At 40.2% G+C, this 16,349-nt stretch overlaps 1 protein-coding gene across 1 annotated transcript in view; it reads right to left on the bottom strand.

The window, feature by feature from the left end:
• Nucleotides 1-224: 224 nt before the first annotated feature.
• lpar1 (lysophosphatidic acid receptor 1) overlaps nt 225-16,349 on the bottom strand; it is a 34,074-nt gene continuing 17,949 nt past the window's right edge. Inside the window, exon 3 of the mRNA XM_084572343.1 lies at nt 225-5,468. Within this exon, the coding sequence (XP_084428469.1) occupies nt 5,140-5,468 (329 nt within the window). The 3' untranslated portion in view covers nt 225-5,139. The remainder of the gene's footprint in view (nt 5,469-16,349) is intronic.

Here is a 16,349-nt window from a genome sequence, read left to right as displayed (position 1 = left end):
GTGTGCTTCCCTTACCAAAATAAACACATGGACACACATAGGCTTCTGCTGAAAGTCAAGGCTGCCCTAAATGTGAGAACAGGTTCAAGGTCCGTAGATTATTGGGTCTGTCAACCCCCCGAGCCAAAAAATGTCTGCATCTGCCTGAGACCCCGTGTGTTCCTGATGTTTCGGATTTAACAGAAACAGAAACATTAGTGGATAACGACAAGGGACAACCACAGGAAGAATAAAATCTCTTAATGCTTAATAAGCCCCCCGATTTCATTTCATATCAATGAAACATACTCACACATGAATTCAGACATTACTGATGTTTTTATTGTTGCTGAAATATCAACAGTATGACTCTGGCTGGACATTCATTGATAATGGCTTCTACAGTATAGACAGTATTGAAATGTATTTATGCGTCACAATTACTTGCTAAAAACTACTGGTAGATGTTTATTTTAATCCTTTTTTCAGTAACATTTTAAAGCATTTTTTGGAAAAAGAAAATGTTTCAGACCTGCAACTTGGAAGTTCAGTCATCAGTCCCAATAATGCATTGTCCTTCTATGTGGAACTAAACTGCAACACACACCGGCTGCGTCATCCAACATTAGTTGAAGGCCATAGTAAACACTGGTTGCACCAGTCAGACAAAATAAGAAGCAGTCAGGGTACAATAGCCAGGATGTGCTTATCTGGGGAGATAGGGTGATAAACCTGTTCCCTTGAGTGTTGACGCAAGTCATCCATGGGAAATAGGACAGTTATGAATTTATATGGAAAACAGTGGATGAGGGCGTTCTGTAAAACATCACTCTAAGGCTGACATTAATCTTTGTTCTACTTCAAGGCAACTGCAAGACACACAGGCTTAAAAAGTAACAACACCAGTTGAAAATGGTGTTTTCGCTGATCTCCAGTGAGTTAAACGTTGCAGTAGTGACTACACTCTGATGTCACTGTTGGATGTGATTACGGATGAACATTGCTGGGTGTGGTTTTGAGATGGAATAAGCTTGAAACGTTCAACCAGAGAGGACAGTAAAACACTTCTTTTCAGTCTGGTGTTGAGTTACTCTTTAAAGCTACAGTGCTGAACTTTTCTTTCCCATTATTTGGCCCTCAGTCCCTTCCTTATATTCAGCACTTGCCAATAAAGAAAAGACACAACAATGGTAATAAGTGTTTGTTCTAATCATCAATCAATTTCCTTTTTTGAGATTGTAATCTTTTCTCTGAGGGCAGAGTTTCTCTTTAAGTTAGAGCATTATCTATAGCATTTTGTCTAATTTTTCCTGACCATCAGAAACAGTGAATTCATAGAACCCTGGTTACATTCATAACTATGGTATTCCCACCATACTCCTAGCTGCAGCAGGCTACTCCTTCTTTGTCACAACACTTGCTCCCCTTTTCAGGTGCTGAAAAACATTTTTGTTTGATGTAAGATGCACCACTACTAGTGCTCAAACAGGGTATTAACACAGAGGTTTATACTGTGAAATTCGGAGATATTTACTTGGTGCTGTTAGGCCATAATCAATATTGCCTGAACTCACTTGACAAGGACCTGAATGTAACAGATGTTCCTCTATATTCAAAAGTCCCACACTGTAGCTTTAAGTAAGAGAACTTGAAGGCACTGCACTCACAGATAATTAGTTTTGATTCACAAACAAGTTAATAACTGCAATAGCGTCTACAGGAATTCAGTTAATTAGAGTCACAATACACATTACATAGAAAACCATAAACACAATCCTACAGTACATCTGAACAGAGTGTAACACAGTTAAATTTACAGGCACACAACACTTCCCTTTGGTGATTAACTTGAATAATATATTTTGTATATACATACTGTACACACATACTTACAAAGGTATACAAGTACAACTCATTGGTAAACAAAGACATACAAAGACTGAGAGTTTAGTTGGTTTGCTATAATAACCTGAATTTTGTCAGAAACATATGGCGGCTAATGTCCAGAGTTGTACATTGACAAAGTTTGGATGAAAAGAAGAGCGGCACTAAGATTCTTGCCGATAAAATTTGGACACATTAAAGAAAACTAACAATCTTTTGGAGAAGATTGTTTCCTTTTTAGTTTTTTTTATTTTCTCTGAAACAGTGTAGAGGAACAACCAGAGATAAAAAAAAAAAAAAAAAAACACCAAAGGAAAATCTAGTCGGGGGATAGACTATAAGAAATCCAATCCCTACTATTTACAGTGGTCAGCAAGGTGTAGCAGGAAGGAGCGAGAATGAAGCAGAGTAAACTTTATAATCTGTATCTGGATGAAATAACAGATGTCACCCGTTAACAAAAGGGAACATTTTGGGCGTCTTAGACAGACAAAAATACCAACTGACTTCATGCTAGCAGTGCAGTTTAAATTCCTGACAACATATTCCTTCCTGGAAAACATTTGACTACATCTTTGGCAGGGATTCCCAATTTGCTGTCAGCTGTTGGGAGCTTTGTCTATGTATTTTGGCCTAAATGTGTTTTAATTCAAGTCAAGACAAAACATTCAGCTGGCAACTTTTATATAGCGTACGTCAGAGCTTCACCACGCAGCCTTTCAGCTGCCACAAAATCTCGAGTTAATGGCACAAGCCCGAGAGTGCACTTGTGGAAATACTATTACACCGTTCAACACTGCATTGGCTCTATTCTGAAAATGATAATACGTCATTGCTGACCTTGAAAAACATACTTGAATTCTCAGATTGCTGTGTTATGGTAAATATCCACATTATCTAAAGCTCTAGTATCTTAAATGGAGTCTGGAGAAAAAATAAAAGAAGTATATTCTGTATGTGCGTCATACAGTATCACCAATAACAACAAAAATTTGTCCATGTGATTCAGTTTTGCGGAAGGAGATCTGGAGTGTTCACTAAAGTCAAGCACACTTAAAGTATAAGGGTGCGGTGCTTTAGTTCTTAAGTCCCTAAATGAGCATACTGTGAGCATACTCTGAAATGTGGATTTTCTCGTGGAGGTTAAATAAATCTGAGCACAACTTTTGGTGAACTCTGACACCAATTTGCACCAATGATCAATTCAGAGTTGAAAGAAAGTGCAGTTATTTGAAAAAAAAGAAAAAAAAAGAAACTGGATGACATTCTGTTGAGTGAGGTTATGTTGTGCGGCTGGAGTTTTATTAGCCATGCTAGCAGCATGGTCAAAGCACTGCTGTGTCTGACGCGGCCGCTAATATGGCTGTAGTCTCTGCAGTAGCTGGCTTTGTTGCAAAATGATCAAATGTAAAAGATCCGGGAACTACTTGGTATAAACTCAGGGACAAGAGACATGGTTAAATGCTTGCCAGTTCTGGATGCCTCATAGAAAACATAGAAGTCCGTCAAAAACAATCGGATATGCCATTCATTAACCTCTATTTTTATCATGAACATAATTATTTTTCTTCCTGTTCACGGTGAGAAGATAGAATAGCTCACCTGATGCGATGTAGCCACCACCATCGCTGGAATATACTGTACATCAGTTATGTTTTCTTTTTGTTTTGTTTTACTTATAGTTTCAGAGCTTCTAGTCAAACCACCAGAAGGCAGTTTAATATTAACACTGCTTATGCTTTCACACTCACTTCTACACACACACCCTTTTCCACTGTCAGCCTCGCTGACACAGCAAGAGGTGGTCAGCTAAGTACATTTCATATCAAAATCTCAAGGCAGTTAATGCTCACAAGATATGACCTTGTCTCCTTGTAACACTGTGCTTCACAGCCTCCTCCCACTCCTCGTTTTGGTGAGATCCTTGGAACAACTTGTCTTTAATCCCTTAGAGGGAAGAAACAACTCACGACTGCTTGAAAATATTGGACCCTTCGTCCATTTAAGTTGGATGGAAGCAAGAAAGTGTTAGGGTGGACTCGCAAAAGCGCGTTAACAAGAGAGGATGAATAATGAATCCCCAAAGTATTTAGGTTGCAAGGTCATTGGTTATTAAAAGAAGAATGATGACTGCTGTTTCCCAAACACTGTCTAAAAGGACACTGCAGTTTTTGGTAGCTGCTAAACATCTATATTGGCAGTATTGGCATACAATGGCAGTTATAATGGCGGTATGATTATGGAACTTTTACTTTGGATGATGCATCTTGAAGTGTACAGTTCCTGGAAATTGGTCTAAGCCCTAGATTGACTCCACAAGGTTATTTTTTAAGTCAAAGTTGGAAATAGAATTCGGTTACCCATTCTCGGCACAAAACTGCAAGTCCATACATACATACATACATTTTTGTCCGCTTATCCTAAGTCAGGCTGCAGCAGTAACAGGCTAAGCATGGTATTCCATGATTCCTCCAGCAAATTCTCAAGTGTCTCCTGCCAGCTGGACATGTCTGGTAAACCTCCAAGGGGAGGCCCCCAAGAGGCATCTTCACCAGCTGCCTGAACAGCCTCAACAATCGACTTAAAGGAGCGGTTGGTCTACTAAGAAATCCTTCTGTGCCCTTAAGCCACCTCTAGGCCATGCCCCAGCCACTCTATAGAGGAAACTCATTTTGGCCTTAAAACTACTGAACCACTGAATGTTGAAGTGTTACCCACCAATTGTAAACAGTGTTCAAAAACCATTCAACTACTACAAATGGGGCAGGATGGGGAGGAAATAACAATGGTACTGTCATTTTGTGTGGTTTGTAACAATAATATGTATGGTAAGTTTTTTTGTGATGACTGCAAACTAGAGGAGTGATAGTTACAAAGTTAGAGAAGACCAGAGGAGGAGGATGGGCTATACTGGCATTACCTTCATTCACAGATTACTTTTAAATAGTTCATATAATCTTTGCCCGTAACAACATTTGACACAAATAGAAATCAATAAACAACTAAACAAAAATACTAAGAGCATATCAGAGTCCTTGAAGATCAGACTCCTGTTCTCCCCAAACAGATCAGAAGTCTTTTCATCTTTCTTCATTATTGCCATCTCTTCTTCACTGTGATCTCTGTCCTGCTCGTCATCTACCCGCCCTCCTTCACATCCAGTCTTCATTTCATATCGTGTTCACTGTCCCTCTTGACCTCAACATACATACTTCAATTTACCTTCTTTCAGTCAGCATCTCCTCTAGAGGATAAGCCCTTCAAGCAGATGGATTTTTATACCACCGAGTGTTCATTGTGGTGGTGGTGATGGTGATGGTGCATGCCACTGCCGCCCAGCACTGTGTGGTTGATAGAAGACGCCGACCTGTCAGATCCCTCGGCCGCCGTCCCGTTGACGTTCTCCTGCCGCTGGCAGCACAGGATCTGCCTGAAAGTAGCACTCATCTCCTTGTCGCGGTAGGAGTAGATGATGGGGTTCATGGCCGAGTTGAACTCGGCGAGGAGCAGGAAGAACTTTTCGTAGGTGAGGACATTGCAGTGGGCACAGAAGACATCAAGGAGGAGGATGACCAAGCCGGGGGTCCAGCAGATGATGAACGCACCTGAGGGAAAGCATAAGAGAGGGACTTTTTCAGGACTACATTTACGATATATCAACAAATACAGTATCTCTTAAAATACAAAAAAAAAAAAAAAAAAAATGAAAAAATATGTCTACAGAGGTTAAATGTTTATTCTTAAGAAAGACGTTTTAGCCTACCACTCAACAACACAAAGCCGATACAATGCGTACTGTTCAAGTGGAACAACTATTGGTGTTCATATCTATCAACATATTAATATATCTTTTCTGGCCTCACAGGTGATATAAAACATGGCTCAGTTCCAGTTTACTGTTACAGATTGAACCAAAGCATGACCTCCCACAGTTGGAATGCAGACATTAGTAATACACATGTGCTTTATATGACAAGTGCAACCATGGAAAAGGTTTATATTTCTTACTTGTCTGACTCTTTCAGAATTCCAGTGTAGTCTATTGTGCAATTTAAAATGTTCACGTTTTCTCATTCAGTGAGACCCTAACCCAAAGATTTGTTGTCAGAGGCTTGATATGTTAATGTAGGTTTAGAGCTTTTTTATGTTTTTTTTTTATTTGCATAAGTAAATACTGTTCATTGATCAACTGATCATGACTTCCACAGATATCTGATATGAGCCTGACTTTCAATTTTTCCTCATCGACATGTTTCACCATTCACATGGTCAGTATATGTTTTAACATTGCATTGCAGTTACAGCTTCTTGTCATGACTCATGGAGAACAATTACATGGTCTCCAGGCCCTTAATTGTCGTTCCTTTGTCTTGATTGAACCACCAACTCACACAAATGAAGGAAAGTAACACTTTTGCTCTGAAAAAAACTTTTCCATAGCTTTACTAAATATTGAATGACGCATCTGGGTGAACACGCACTGCATTTGAATGTTTTTGGCATGTTTTGAAACAGACAAAATCACTTTACAACCACATCGCCATTAGTCGAAAAACCACGCCACCATCAGTCTACAAAACAAAACACTCATGTCACTCTAAAACCACATCACAAACGACACACTGTGTGTGCAAAGTGTTTCCTCATTTCAGTACTTTCAGACTGTTTTGAATTGCGGCTGCATTATGTTAAAGGCTTTGGCACCCCACATGTGAAAAATAGGTTTTCTGGTGAGTCAAAAACAGATTTAAATATGAATAAACAGTGATGTAGGGCGGTTCTGGGTTCGAAATCAGGCCGACTGGGGCCTTTGCATGTTCTCCCTGTGTCTGCGTGGGTTCTCTCCAGGTACTCCAGCTTCCTCCCACCGTCCAAAGACGTGCTCATAAGGTAAACTGGTGATTCTAAATTGGCCGTGGGTGTGAAAGTGAGTGTGAATGGATGTCTGTCTCTCTGTGTTAGCCCTGCGATAGACTGGAGACCTGTCCAGGGTGTAGCCCGCCTCTTGCCCAGTGACAGCTGGGATAGGCTCCAGTCCCCCCGTGACACTTCACAGGACAAGTGGTTACAGAAGATGAATGAATAAAACTGTAAAACTTTATAGTTGCTACTATTATAGAATAGTTTTGTACTGAAAAAGTTTATTTATTCTGAAAAGAACAAGAAAAAATGTGAGCATTAATGTTTTTTTCCATATTTTAGTTTTGTAACAAGCTCTGGTATTTAAATATGACTGATGAATCACTTTTGACACACAAATGAAAATGTGTCACTTTTAGGTCTCCGTACACCAGGGGAGAGATAAGGGTAAAACCTTCAAAATAAAAGCCGTATAAGTTTTCTGCTCTTTTAAATGTCGTAATTGGTCAGTTCCTTCAGAGAAAAAAAAAGGGATTCATTTGACAGTTTAAAAATCAGTCAACAAGATTCATGGTCATGGTCCGCGACAGGATGGTATTCTTAATTTCGGAGTAAAACAGCACAAGCAGCACAAAGGGTCACGCTCTGTCCCATTTGTCAGCCCTATTATCAGTGGTATTCCATCATCATATCTACAGCCTTCTGAGCTCATTTGAGAGTGCAATGCGTCATTTCATTTCTCTGATGAAGTGTGTTAGCCCATTGTAGGGGGTCACTGACTCGTTACTCACGGATGCCAAGCTCAAGTGTTGTGAATTCTGTCAACAGATGCTGTTTGATGTAACTATAGGACTAACTGTAGGACATTACACTCTTGAGACCGTGAAATAAAACGTTGAGATGAGAGAGAAAGAGGCTGAGCTGACAGGCAGATCTGTTATCTGTTAGTGTTTTGCAGGCGGCAGCTGCAGCGAAGGCTTGACCTCACTTCCCAGCTATGCAAGCGGACTCTCCAGAGCTGGATAAATTTCTCAAACGGTTCACAGCCCGGCACAGAAACTATCTCAGCTATTTGTCTCTCAGTGAAACTTCTCATTCTGAACAGGACAAGACTCAGCACAAAAAAAAAAAAAACACAAGGGAAGCATTCAACATTATAACTGTGTCTATGTTTCCTGCCTTCAGAAACACTCATGCTGTGTTAGTGCTGATGGAACCTGACCTCAGCCATAACCTGTATTCTTCTCTAAGTAGTTCACCACATCAACTTATTACCTAAAACACACACTACTCCCCTCAGTGTCTATATACTTTCCGTTTGAGAGCTGACAGAAATAGGGAGAGCTGCTGTTACTTTAAAGATTGATCCAGTCCAGTTAAAATTTAGTGCAAAATAGATTTATAGGAGTTTCCCACAAAATGAGGAAGAAACTGTCTTTGTGTAAAGCTGTGACCTGAGAGGTATCGTCCTCAGATTCTTTCATTTCCTCTCCAAATCCTAGGGTATGCGTCTTCTTCAACGCAAAATTGCATCTTTACAGTTCCCCCAAAAATGTGGTTGGTTTACCATAGCCGCATCATGTGGCGTTTCTGCCACGCCAGGTTCACTAAGGGTAAACCAGAGTTTTTGTTTATGGAAGAAACAAATGGTTTTTGGCAGGGACTTTTTTGTTTCGCCCTGTCACTACTTGAAAATGCCACATGGAGGGAAAAGGGACTAGAGAAATGGAAAGTCGCTGCAGGAAAGCAAATAAACCCGGCTCCGAGGCAGGCCTGGAATATTTGGAAATGTACGGAAAACTACATTGACACTTCCCATTGTGAATGAACTGAGATAGTGGCATGGGTATTGTCATGTCAGCAGCAGTATCAAAAATAACAAATCATCACTCATTTGTTCTTTTAATGACTAATGAGAGGCATGTTTCCTTCACAGTGCTGGGTAATGTTACAACAGCTTGAATCCATCAAGGAAAAACAATTTGATGAAGGACAGATGATTGGAATGTCAGGATCCTCATTGAGACCTTTGGGGAAGTGATGTTAAATAAATACAGATATGTTTCAAGGAGGTTTTGAACCATCACTGCTCATTCCATTCCATTATGTTTGGTTTCTATAATTAGATTAATGTGGAATTCTATTTCAGACAGAAAACAACAAACAAAACACACATAATAAAAATGCCTCTGGTGAATGCTCATGATAGTAACTTGGTAAATCTGATTTTTGATGACATCATAAAATTGTTTCTATAATATGAACGAAGCCTTATGTCAATTTTTATTCCTAACTTTTATCACGTTCTTTCTGCACAAACGGGCTTCCACAGGGAAGGGAACAGAGGACTATGGGAACGAGAATAAGGAAATAATGGAGACCAGACTATGGCAATGAACCCTGCACTCCCACAAAACTCTCACGCACACAACACACACACATGTTAAACTGAGGGCAGACACAGATAAACACTCACATGTGCAGACACAAACACACGCAAACACTCACTTGCATAATTGCATGTGGCACAAAGACAGATGGAAGCACATGTGGACAATGTTGGGAAAAAGCACTCAAAAACTCTCCATTGCCTCGTTTTCAGTCTTTGCTTTACATTCATCACAGTAGTCATTTATGATGAGATGGGATTTGGGGAGTACTTTTTTGTCTCTGTAATGATGCCCTTTGGCATTGTTGCTGCACCTGATTTGCAACTGACGCCAATGTTAATCCTCAAATGGCTATATGAGACTCAAGCCACTAGTAGTGGTAGTAGAGTAGTTTTCCTTCTGGCTTGGTGGTCTATTTTAACACAAAAGCTAAAATTGATATTGTCCTAAACTAGTTTTGGAGCCTGAAATTGTCCTAACAACAAATGACAATTTAATTTAAGCCAAAAAACACAAACTCCAGTCTCTTGGTTGAAAATGTCATGCATGCCTCCTCCCCCTCTCCAACCTCCTTCTACGGACCTTGTCACCGTTTCAATCTGGATATATTCTTTACTATATGTCGCCAGAGTGTTTCTCTGCGCTAATATGCAAACCAGTTGCATGACATCACCAATGCCAAGGGACACTTGGTGTGCATCTCTGTGACCCCAGGGTTCGGATCTGATGCCAACTTGGTCAGGTTTCGTAACGGATAAGTCTTCTTTGGCTTCGCCATGTTCACAACTGAGGACTGTGCATTATCGTGAAGGCTCGCAGATAGTCTGAACCGGACCTAAAACTGCTTGGTGTGTGGTAGATGAAACCCTGTGGTCATGGTTAAAGACATCGTTGTGGACTGATGGTGGGTGATGTCACATGCTTTTGATACGCCCAACCATCTACCCAGACCTCCTCCCTAAGAGCCAGAGCAGTGCCATAATGGCAACTTGCTATTTTAGGAGACTGCTTGTGTGGAAAATGTTTGGATTGTTGGAACAAATGGCAAATACTGAGCAGTGAGATCAGTCTTCTGTTTGCAGTTGTTTACAGCATCAATGAAGCTAGCATCAGTTTGCTCACTATGATGCACTGAAATCAGTAAAAAAAAAAAAAAAGTACTGTCTATTAAAAGAACATTTAGCACTGCGTCCAAAAAGAGCAGAAGACATGTAATATTATTGTATATAAAGTAAAACACTTAACCCTACGGCCCTATGAGCTTTTGATCCTTCTAAGCTTTGTTTCACACCTCTTAAGAGTCCCTACATTGTGCTGATGTATTCCACATGTAGTGACATACTTTCCTCATTAAAGAGCTTCACTCTCTGCTATCTCAAATGGTCAAGCCTCACTATTATTACCCACGTGTCATCATCCCGGTTTAGGTTTCCACTAATGTGAATTCTCCCTGGACCTTAAAAATGAATAAACACTCACTATTAAATTACTGCACTCATTCTTCTGTATGGCGCACTCCCTTTCTTGCCATTAATCTCTATTTGTGTCTCTCTCTGTCTCTTTTTTCCCCTCGCTGGTTTCCTGTCCTTTAATTTTGTTATTTTCTGCTTGTTTTCTTTGTGTTTGTTCCTCCATCTAGTCCTTACTTTTTCCCCTCACGTCTTTCTTTTATTCTCTAACCACGGTCACGACAATCTGTTTTCCTCTCGGCCCTATGTCTGTCATCTGTTTACCTTTTCTATAATTTTCCTTACCCAGGCATCATCTGCGGTGATGACTATGATCCCCATATAAACATATAAATATATCTGAAATTGCCCAGTAGCTTCCCGTTTGTCCGCAAAAGGATTTCTTTTTCCTCTCCCTTTTCCCAACATCAGTACTTCCGCAAACAAACTGAAGATTAGATAAAGTTCATATTCGGCAACTGAGTGTTTACAATTATTGATAAAGAGGCTTGTGTGGTGTACACAGTGATGGAGACTGGTGGCGGTTTTGTGGTGATCTAATGGTTGTGGGGCTTTTGACAGGAAGTTCAGTCTTCCCTTTCAAATGGCAATAATGTTTGTTTGTTTTGTTCTCAAGCAGCACAAAAAAACCTGCAATGTATCTGCAGACTTGTTGGTCTGCAGCAGTGACTCACTTCAGACAAAGTCATCACTAAAAACAATGCACACAGCTATTGAAGGGTTAGGTCACACCGAGACTGGAAGCCACCTGAAGTCTAAATCAAATTTTCAAAATCTGCATCTGATCTTAAATTGCACTTTGGTGTCATTCAGATAAATATAGCTATGAACATGTACATTTAGAACCTGACATTAGAGGCTCATGGCATGAGTCTACGAACAGCAGGGCACAGTGAACGGAGAAGTTGGACGTGTGCATTATGTGGCGCGCAGCTCTTCATCTAACGGCTCACTGTGGCTGCTACTGCTTGTTCCATTGCTCCGGAGCATAGAATTGGCAAAAGATATTGTGAGGCAGTTACAAGAACATAGAGGAAGACAGGAATCAAGGGTAGAGTGAGGCCTGCAGTGCATACAACAAAGGTCCCTGGTTGAGACTGAACTGTGAACATTGTGGTTTTGGTATGTGCCTTACCCATTCGTCTATTGTGACACACTGACAGCAGATCTGTTTTAAATTCTGCAGGGACTAATGGAACAAGAGTAAGCAGTTACAGTGAGGTGTAACCAATAGGCTGCACATGGCCAGTTGTGTCCTCCCGCTGAGTGGAAAACTGCTCGTGCCGTGCAAGGCATCAAAACAGATTACGTTAACAAACATTACCGACTGACTTCCTAAGTAAAGGAGTATGTAGCCGCTCAACATGTGTTTGATGTGTTTTTTAAAGGTCTACTGATTCTTCTTACTTATCACTTGACATATCTGACAGTTCGGTCATAGTTCTGAATCTCTGATGTATTTGTCGGGCTCTAATCAGATTTGATGTCTCATGGCAATGATTTATCATGAGCATTAAAGACAATTGTGTAGTCCCTAATGTGACGGATATATTAACTATTAATGGCATTTTTATGGGTCTTTTATTAAAGCAAGCACACACACATAAACTCTTCTCCAGAGATGTTTTTGAGTGACGTGTCAATATATTTATATATATATATATATAATTTTTTGTACCAAAATACGTATCATTCCTCTACAATGTTATAATATTCTATTGTGCCACAAATGATGATAATGCTTAATTGCACACAGAGCGCAAAACTGAGATCGGATCTCAAGTGCTGGCAGGGGACACATGAACAGATACATTTTAATGGCAGGAGCAACCCTTAAACTAGCCATTTGCTTTCAGATTGCCCAGGTGGGATGTCAATGCAAGGTCTGAACAGGGTCTTCCTGTCTCTCTCCACTGCTATCTACCCAAATAAACGTAACAAATTCCCCAAAATATCTTTAAAAAGCTGAAAGAAAAATTTCATATGTGCACAGCCTGGAAGCATTCAGTGATACTGTAGATGTTTAAGAACAGAGTTCAGAGTTTGCCAAAAAGTAACAACTGAAGCAGGCTTCTCGGAGACAAATGCTGCCCTTTTGAGTGATTAGAAAATCTGCACTGCGTGCAATCATTTATTTCATTATGTGTGTTTTACAGCCATATACACACTCTCAAACACACAGAAAACAGGTGACAGTGTGAGCTGCATACCAGGCGTGTTTCCATGCTGACGGCGGATCGGAGCAATGGGCGTTTGCGTAGCCCTGATTGGTTCTGCTCTCAGTTAGCCAGAAAACAGTTGTTATGCATTATAGCAGCAAAACTACAGGAAGTGTAGTGAGAGTAAGTGGCTCACACTCTCAGAAGTATGTAACCAATACCTCCCGTCCTTTTGCTGAAACCTAGATATCAAAATCCGTGAGTCATTGGGGCGAACACCAGTTGGTTATCCACGGAAACAAATGTAAGTCATTAATATGGCATCTGTTTGCATGTGTTTGGGGATGGTATGGCTTGGCGCTCCACACTGTCTGGCAATGTGACCTCATACAACACCATAAGCTTTAAGATAATCAAATCATTCACAGAACCCCCCCTAGATGAGCCAGCACCTGGCGCACACACACTGAACAACAGTCACAGTTAATTTGACTGTGATGTTGGCTCGTTGAAGAGTAATGAAGAGAATCCCTGTCCAAACCGTCAGTTGACCAGGTTTGTTTTTTAGCAACGCAAGTTTGACGTCAACAAGTCGATCCTAGTCAGGATCAGTACACAACAATTTGTTTGGAAGTTTTAAGATGGCCTTTTGCAAAAGCTGTTGTTTTGACTAAAAACTATAATGTGGTGATTAAATAGAGGTAACATTTTAGCAACTGTTCCTTTAAATGTTGCCATTTTCTTGTGAAAACAGTTTCTTTTTACATTGAGTGTCACTCACCAAAGGCACATTGTGCAAATCTTGAAGGTCTAACAAAGCTGTCGAATACACTTCCTTCCTTGTCAATCATTTGTAAAGCTGTTTTTTTTTTTTAACATCTTAAAAGCTGCATTGTTTATGTCCATCCTTGTCTTCCTCTTTGCTGCCTTCACTGGCCCTTTGTTGCTTTTCTTGGCACATAACCTGTAGGTCAGCAGAATACAGCAGTGTGTTTATTGTGCCTATAGGGTAATCTATGTGCGTTCATAACTGTGCACAACAACAGACAGGAACCCATTTATGAAAAATTGTATCCACAGTGTTAAAAAAAACACCATGGGAAACCTGTCAGGCGTATGGGAAACTTTCTGTTTCCATTTGAATGAGCGTTTCAGCGCTATCTCCAGATGTGCACGTGTCTTCATCTCTGTTTTCTTTGACAAAAAAAAAAAAAAAAGCAGAAAGCAAAAGCCAGATTGTGGTTTGGTTTTCCCATCATACATCCCAAACACATCAGAGTTTATGTGAATAGGGCAAATCTTGTGTCCCACTGTTCCTTTTTGAGCCCGAAGGCTGGTTAAATTTAAATTTAGAATTTAAATACGGCTGAGTGTGTGCACCTGTGCACATGTCAAACTTTGCCTGTTTTTCCCATTGCATTCTTAGAGGAAATCTGCCATTTCAGACTTGCAGCATCCTGAGAGAGTAGAAGGGCACAGGGGGGGCAGTTATTATCATTTGGTCAGAAGATGGGAGAAGCTGGACAGGGACCGGTTGTGGGATTTACATTTAAGTGAGGCAGCAAATGCTGAACTTTTTTAGCCTTTCCCTGGGAAGAGCATAATCAGAACCAATAACTTAACAGCACCGTTACCTCGCTGGAGACTCAATAACTTATGACCCTTTTGGTGTTACTTTGGCAAGGGTCTTCAGAGGCAAAGAGGGATGTTTTCTTAAATGAAATGAAGTTTCCAAGGAATATGAATAAGTGCTTGAGTACAGAGCTGAAATAGTGATAGAGAGAGGGACCTAGGGAGGGAAGTAGTATTCAGTATCCTCCTTAGTGCTTCAAAATGACCTCACTCAGAAACAGCAGTGGATTCCAGACTGAACCAAAACAAATCACACCCTCACGCAAAAGACTCACTTTCCCAGTAACATTTTGGCTTCAGTACTTAAGAACAAATGCGATTGCTTCAGAAACTGGATATAACAATAAAACCGTTGTCCTTCAATCATCTTTATTCTTTCCATAAATTGTTGACAGTTAAACATATTTGGGAACGAAGCCAAAGAGCAGCAGCAGTTGAGCTGCTCACCGTTTTTATTTTTATTACGCTATGTTGCAGGGCTATTTATGTAGAGCTTTTTCTTGTGAGATGAGTTTCAAGATACACTTCATCTTTAGTAAATTGTTGTGTAAGATGCGTTTCACTTCATTGACCTCAAGCCAAGTCTCTACTGGCAGACCTGGTTTTTGAGAGATAGGGCATGACACATCCTGTTTAATTTCTAAGAAATCCTACGCAAGTGCTTTCCAAAGTACAGTGGTTGAAAAAAAAAGTGAAAGTAACAGGAATTGCGTAATGCAGGTAGGTCTGCACAATCAAACCTAGACCTGGTTCCCCACATTTGCCGTCACTGTACTGTATTTCTTTTTTTTTTTTTGTAATAATCTACAGAGAAGATGGCAATTATAACAGACAAAGCAGAAAATTAGAAGTGATAACCATATCTCAGCTGCCATCCTGGCAAAAGTCTTTCAGCTTCCTATCTTTAATAGGTGCACCAGAAAACAATCCCCTTGCATATCTATTAATTCGCTTCATGTTATACTGTATAGCCTGCACTCTGTGGCCTTTAAGAAACATGGGACTGACGAGACTCAGACCTGCTTAGGTAACAATAACCAAAGCATCTCTTCGAACATTGTATGTCCTCCACTTTTCACGCGTACTGTGGGCTTCAGAGCACATTCTGCTGTCCACTGCTTTGAATTAAGTGTGGACTAAAGACAACAGAGGCAACAGGATGAGATAACACAGCACATAGGAGACAAATCACATGGAATCCTTTGGCATGTTTTGTCTAGGACCAACACATCCTGCTTTCAGGCACTAAGAAGCCCCTTTCCCACAATTCACACAATTCACACTCCAGCGTTCTTCACACATGGCTGAGTTGGTCTACTGCTGTGGTATTGACAGTCTATGTAAAAAACTAAAAAGAAACAAAAAAAAGTTAATATCTGCTTTAGTTATACATTGAAGAGGCGTGGAGCCTCGCAAAGTGGGAAACATACAGTGTATGTCTGCTGTCGGGCTGTCAGACACTACTGAACTTATAGACTGAACAGGCCCTGTTTCATCTGAAGACTCTTGTCACTGTGGCACAGATGCAAAAACTGGAGCAGTAAAGGATTCTGGTTTATTACAACATGGCTCTTATTTTCATAGTGTTGAGCAACATTTCTATCCCAGAAGGCATTACTGAAGGCTGCTTTATCAGCTATCTGCTTATTTTAAGGAATTCTGTAATCATAGAAAAAGAATAACCTCACACACCTGATAGCTAATAACTGATAATCTTGATTTTAAACTGAAAAAAACAACTTGGGCTTTCCGAAAAAAAAAGTGATGTCAGGAATGAGACAGCGATTCTTTTTTCCGGCTTATCAGTCCCTGTTCAACAGACATCAGATACCAAGATTAAGACAGGATATAATGATGCAGTGTAGTCATATTATTAAATACAACTGTATAGTCTACATTGCCAGTACACTGCAGTATGGTGTAAAGCCAAAGCTTTTATTTGACATTATGAAGCTTTGACAACATAATGCACCATC

The sequence above is a fragment of the Chelon labrosus genome (genome assembly GCF_963514085.1).
Source record: "Chelon labrosus genome assembly, chromosome: 22".
Taxonomy (NCBI): Eukaryota; Metazoa; Chordata; class Actinopteri; order Mugiliformes; family Mugilidae; genus Chelon; species Chelon labrosus.
This window is presented reverse-complemented; position numbering and strand designations above follow the sequence as displayed.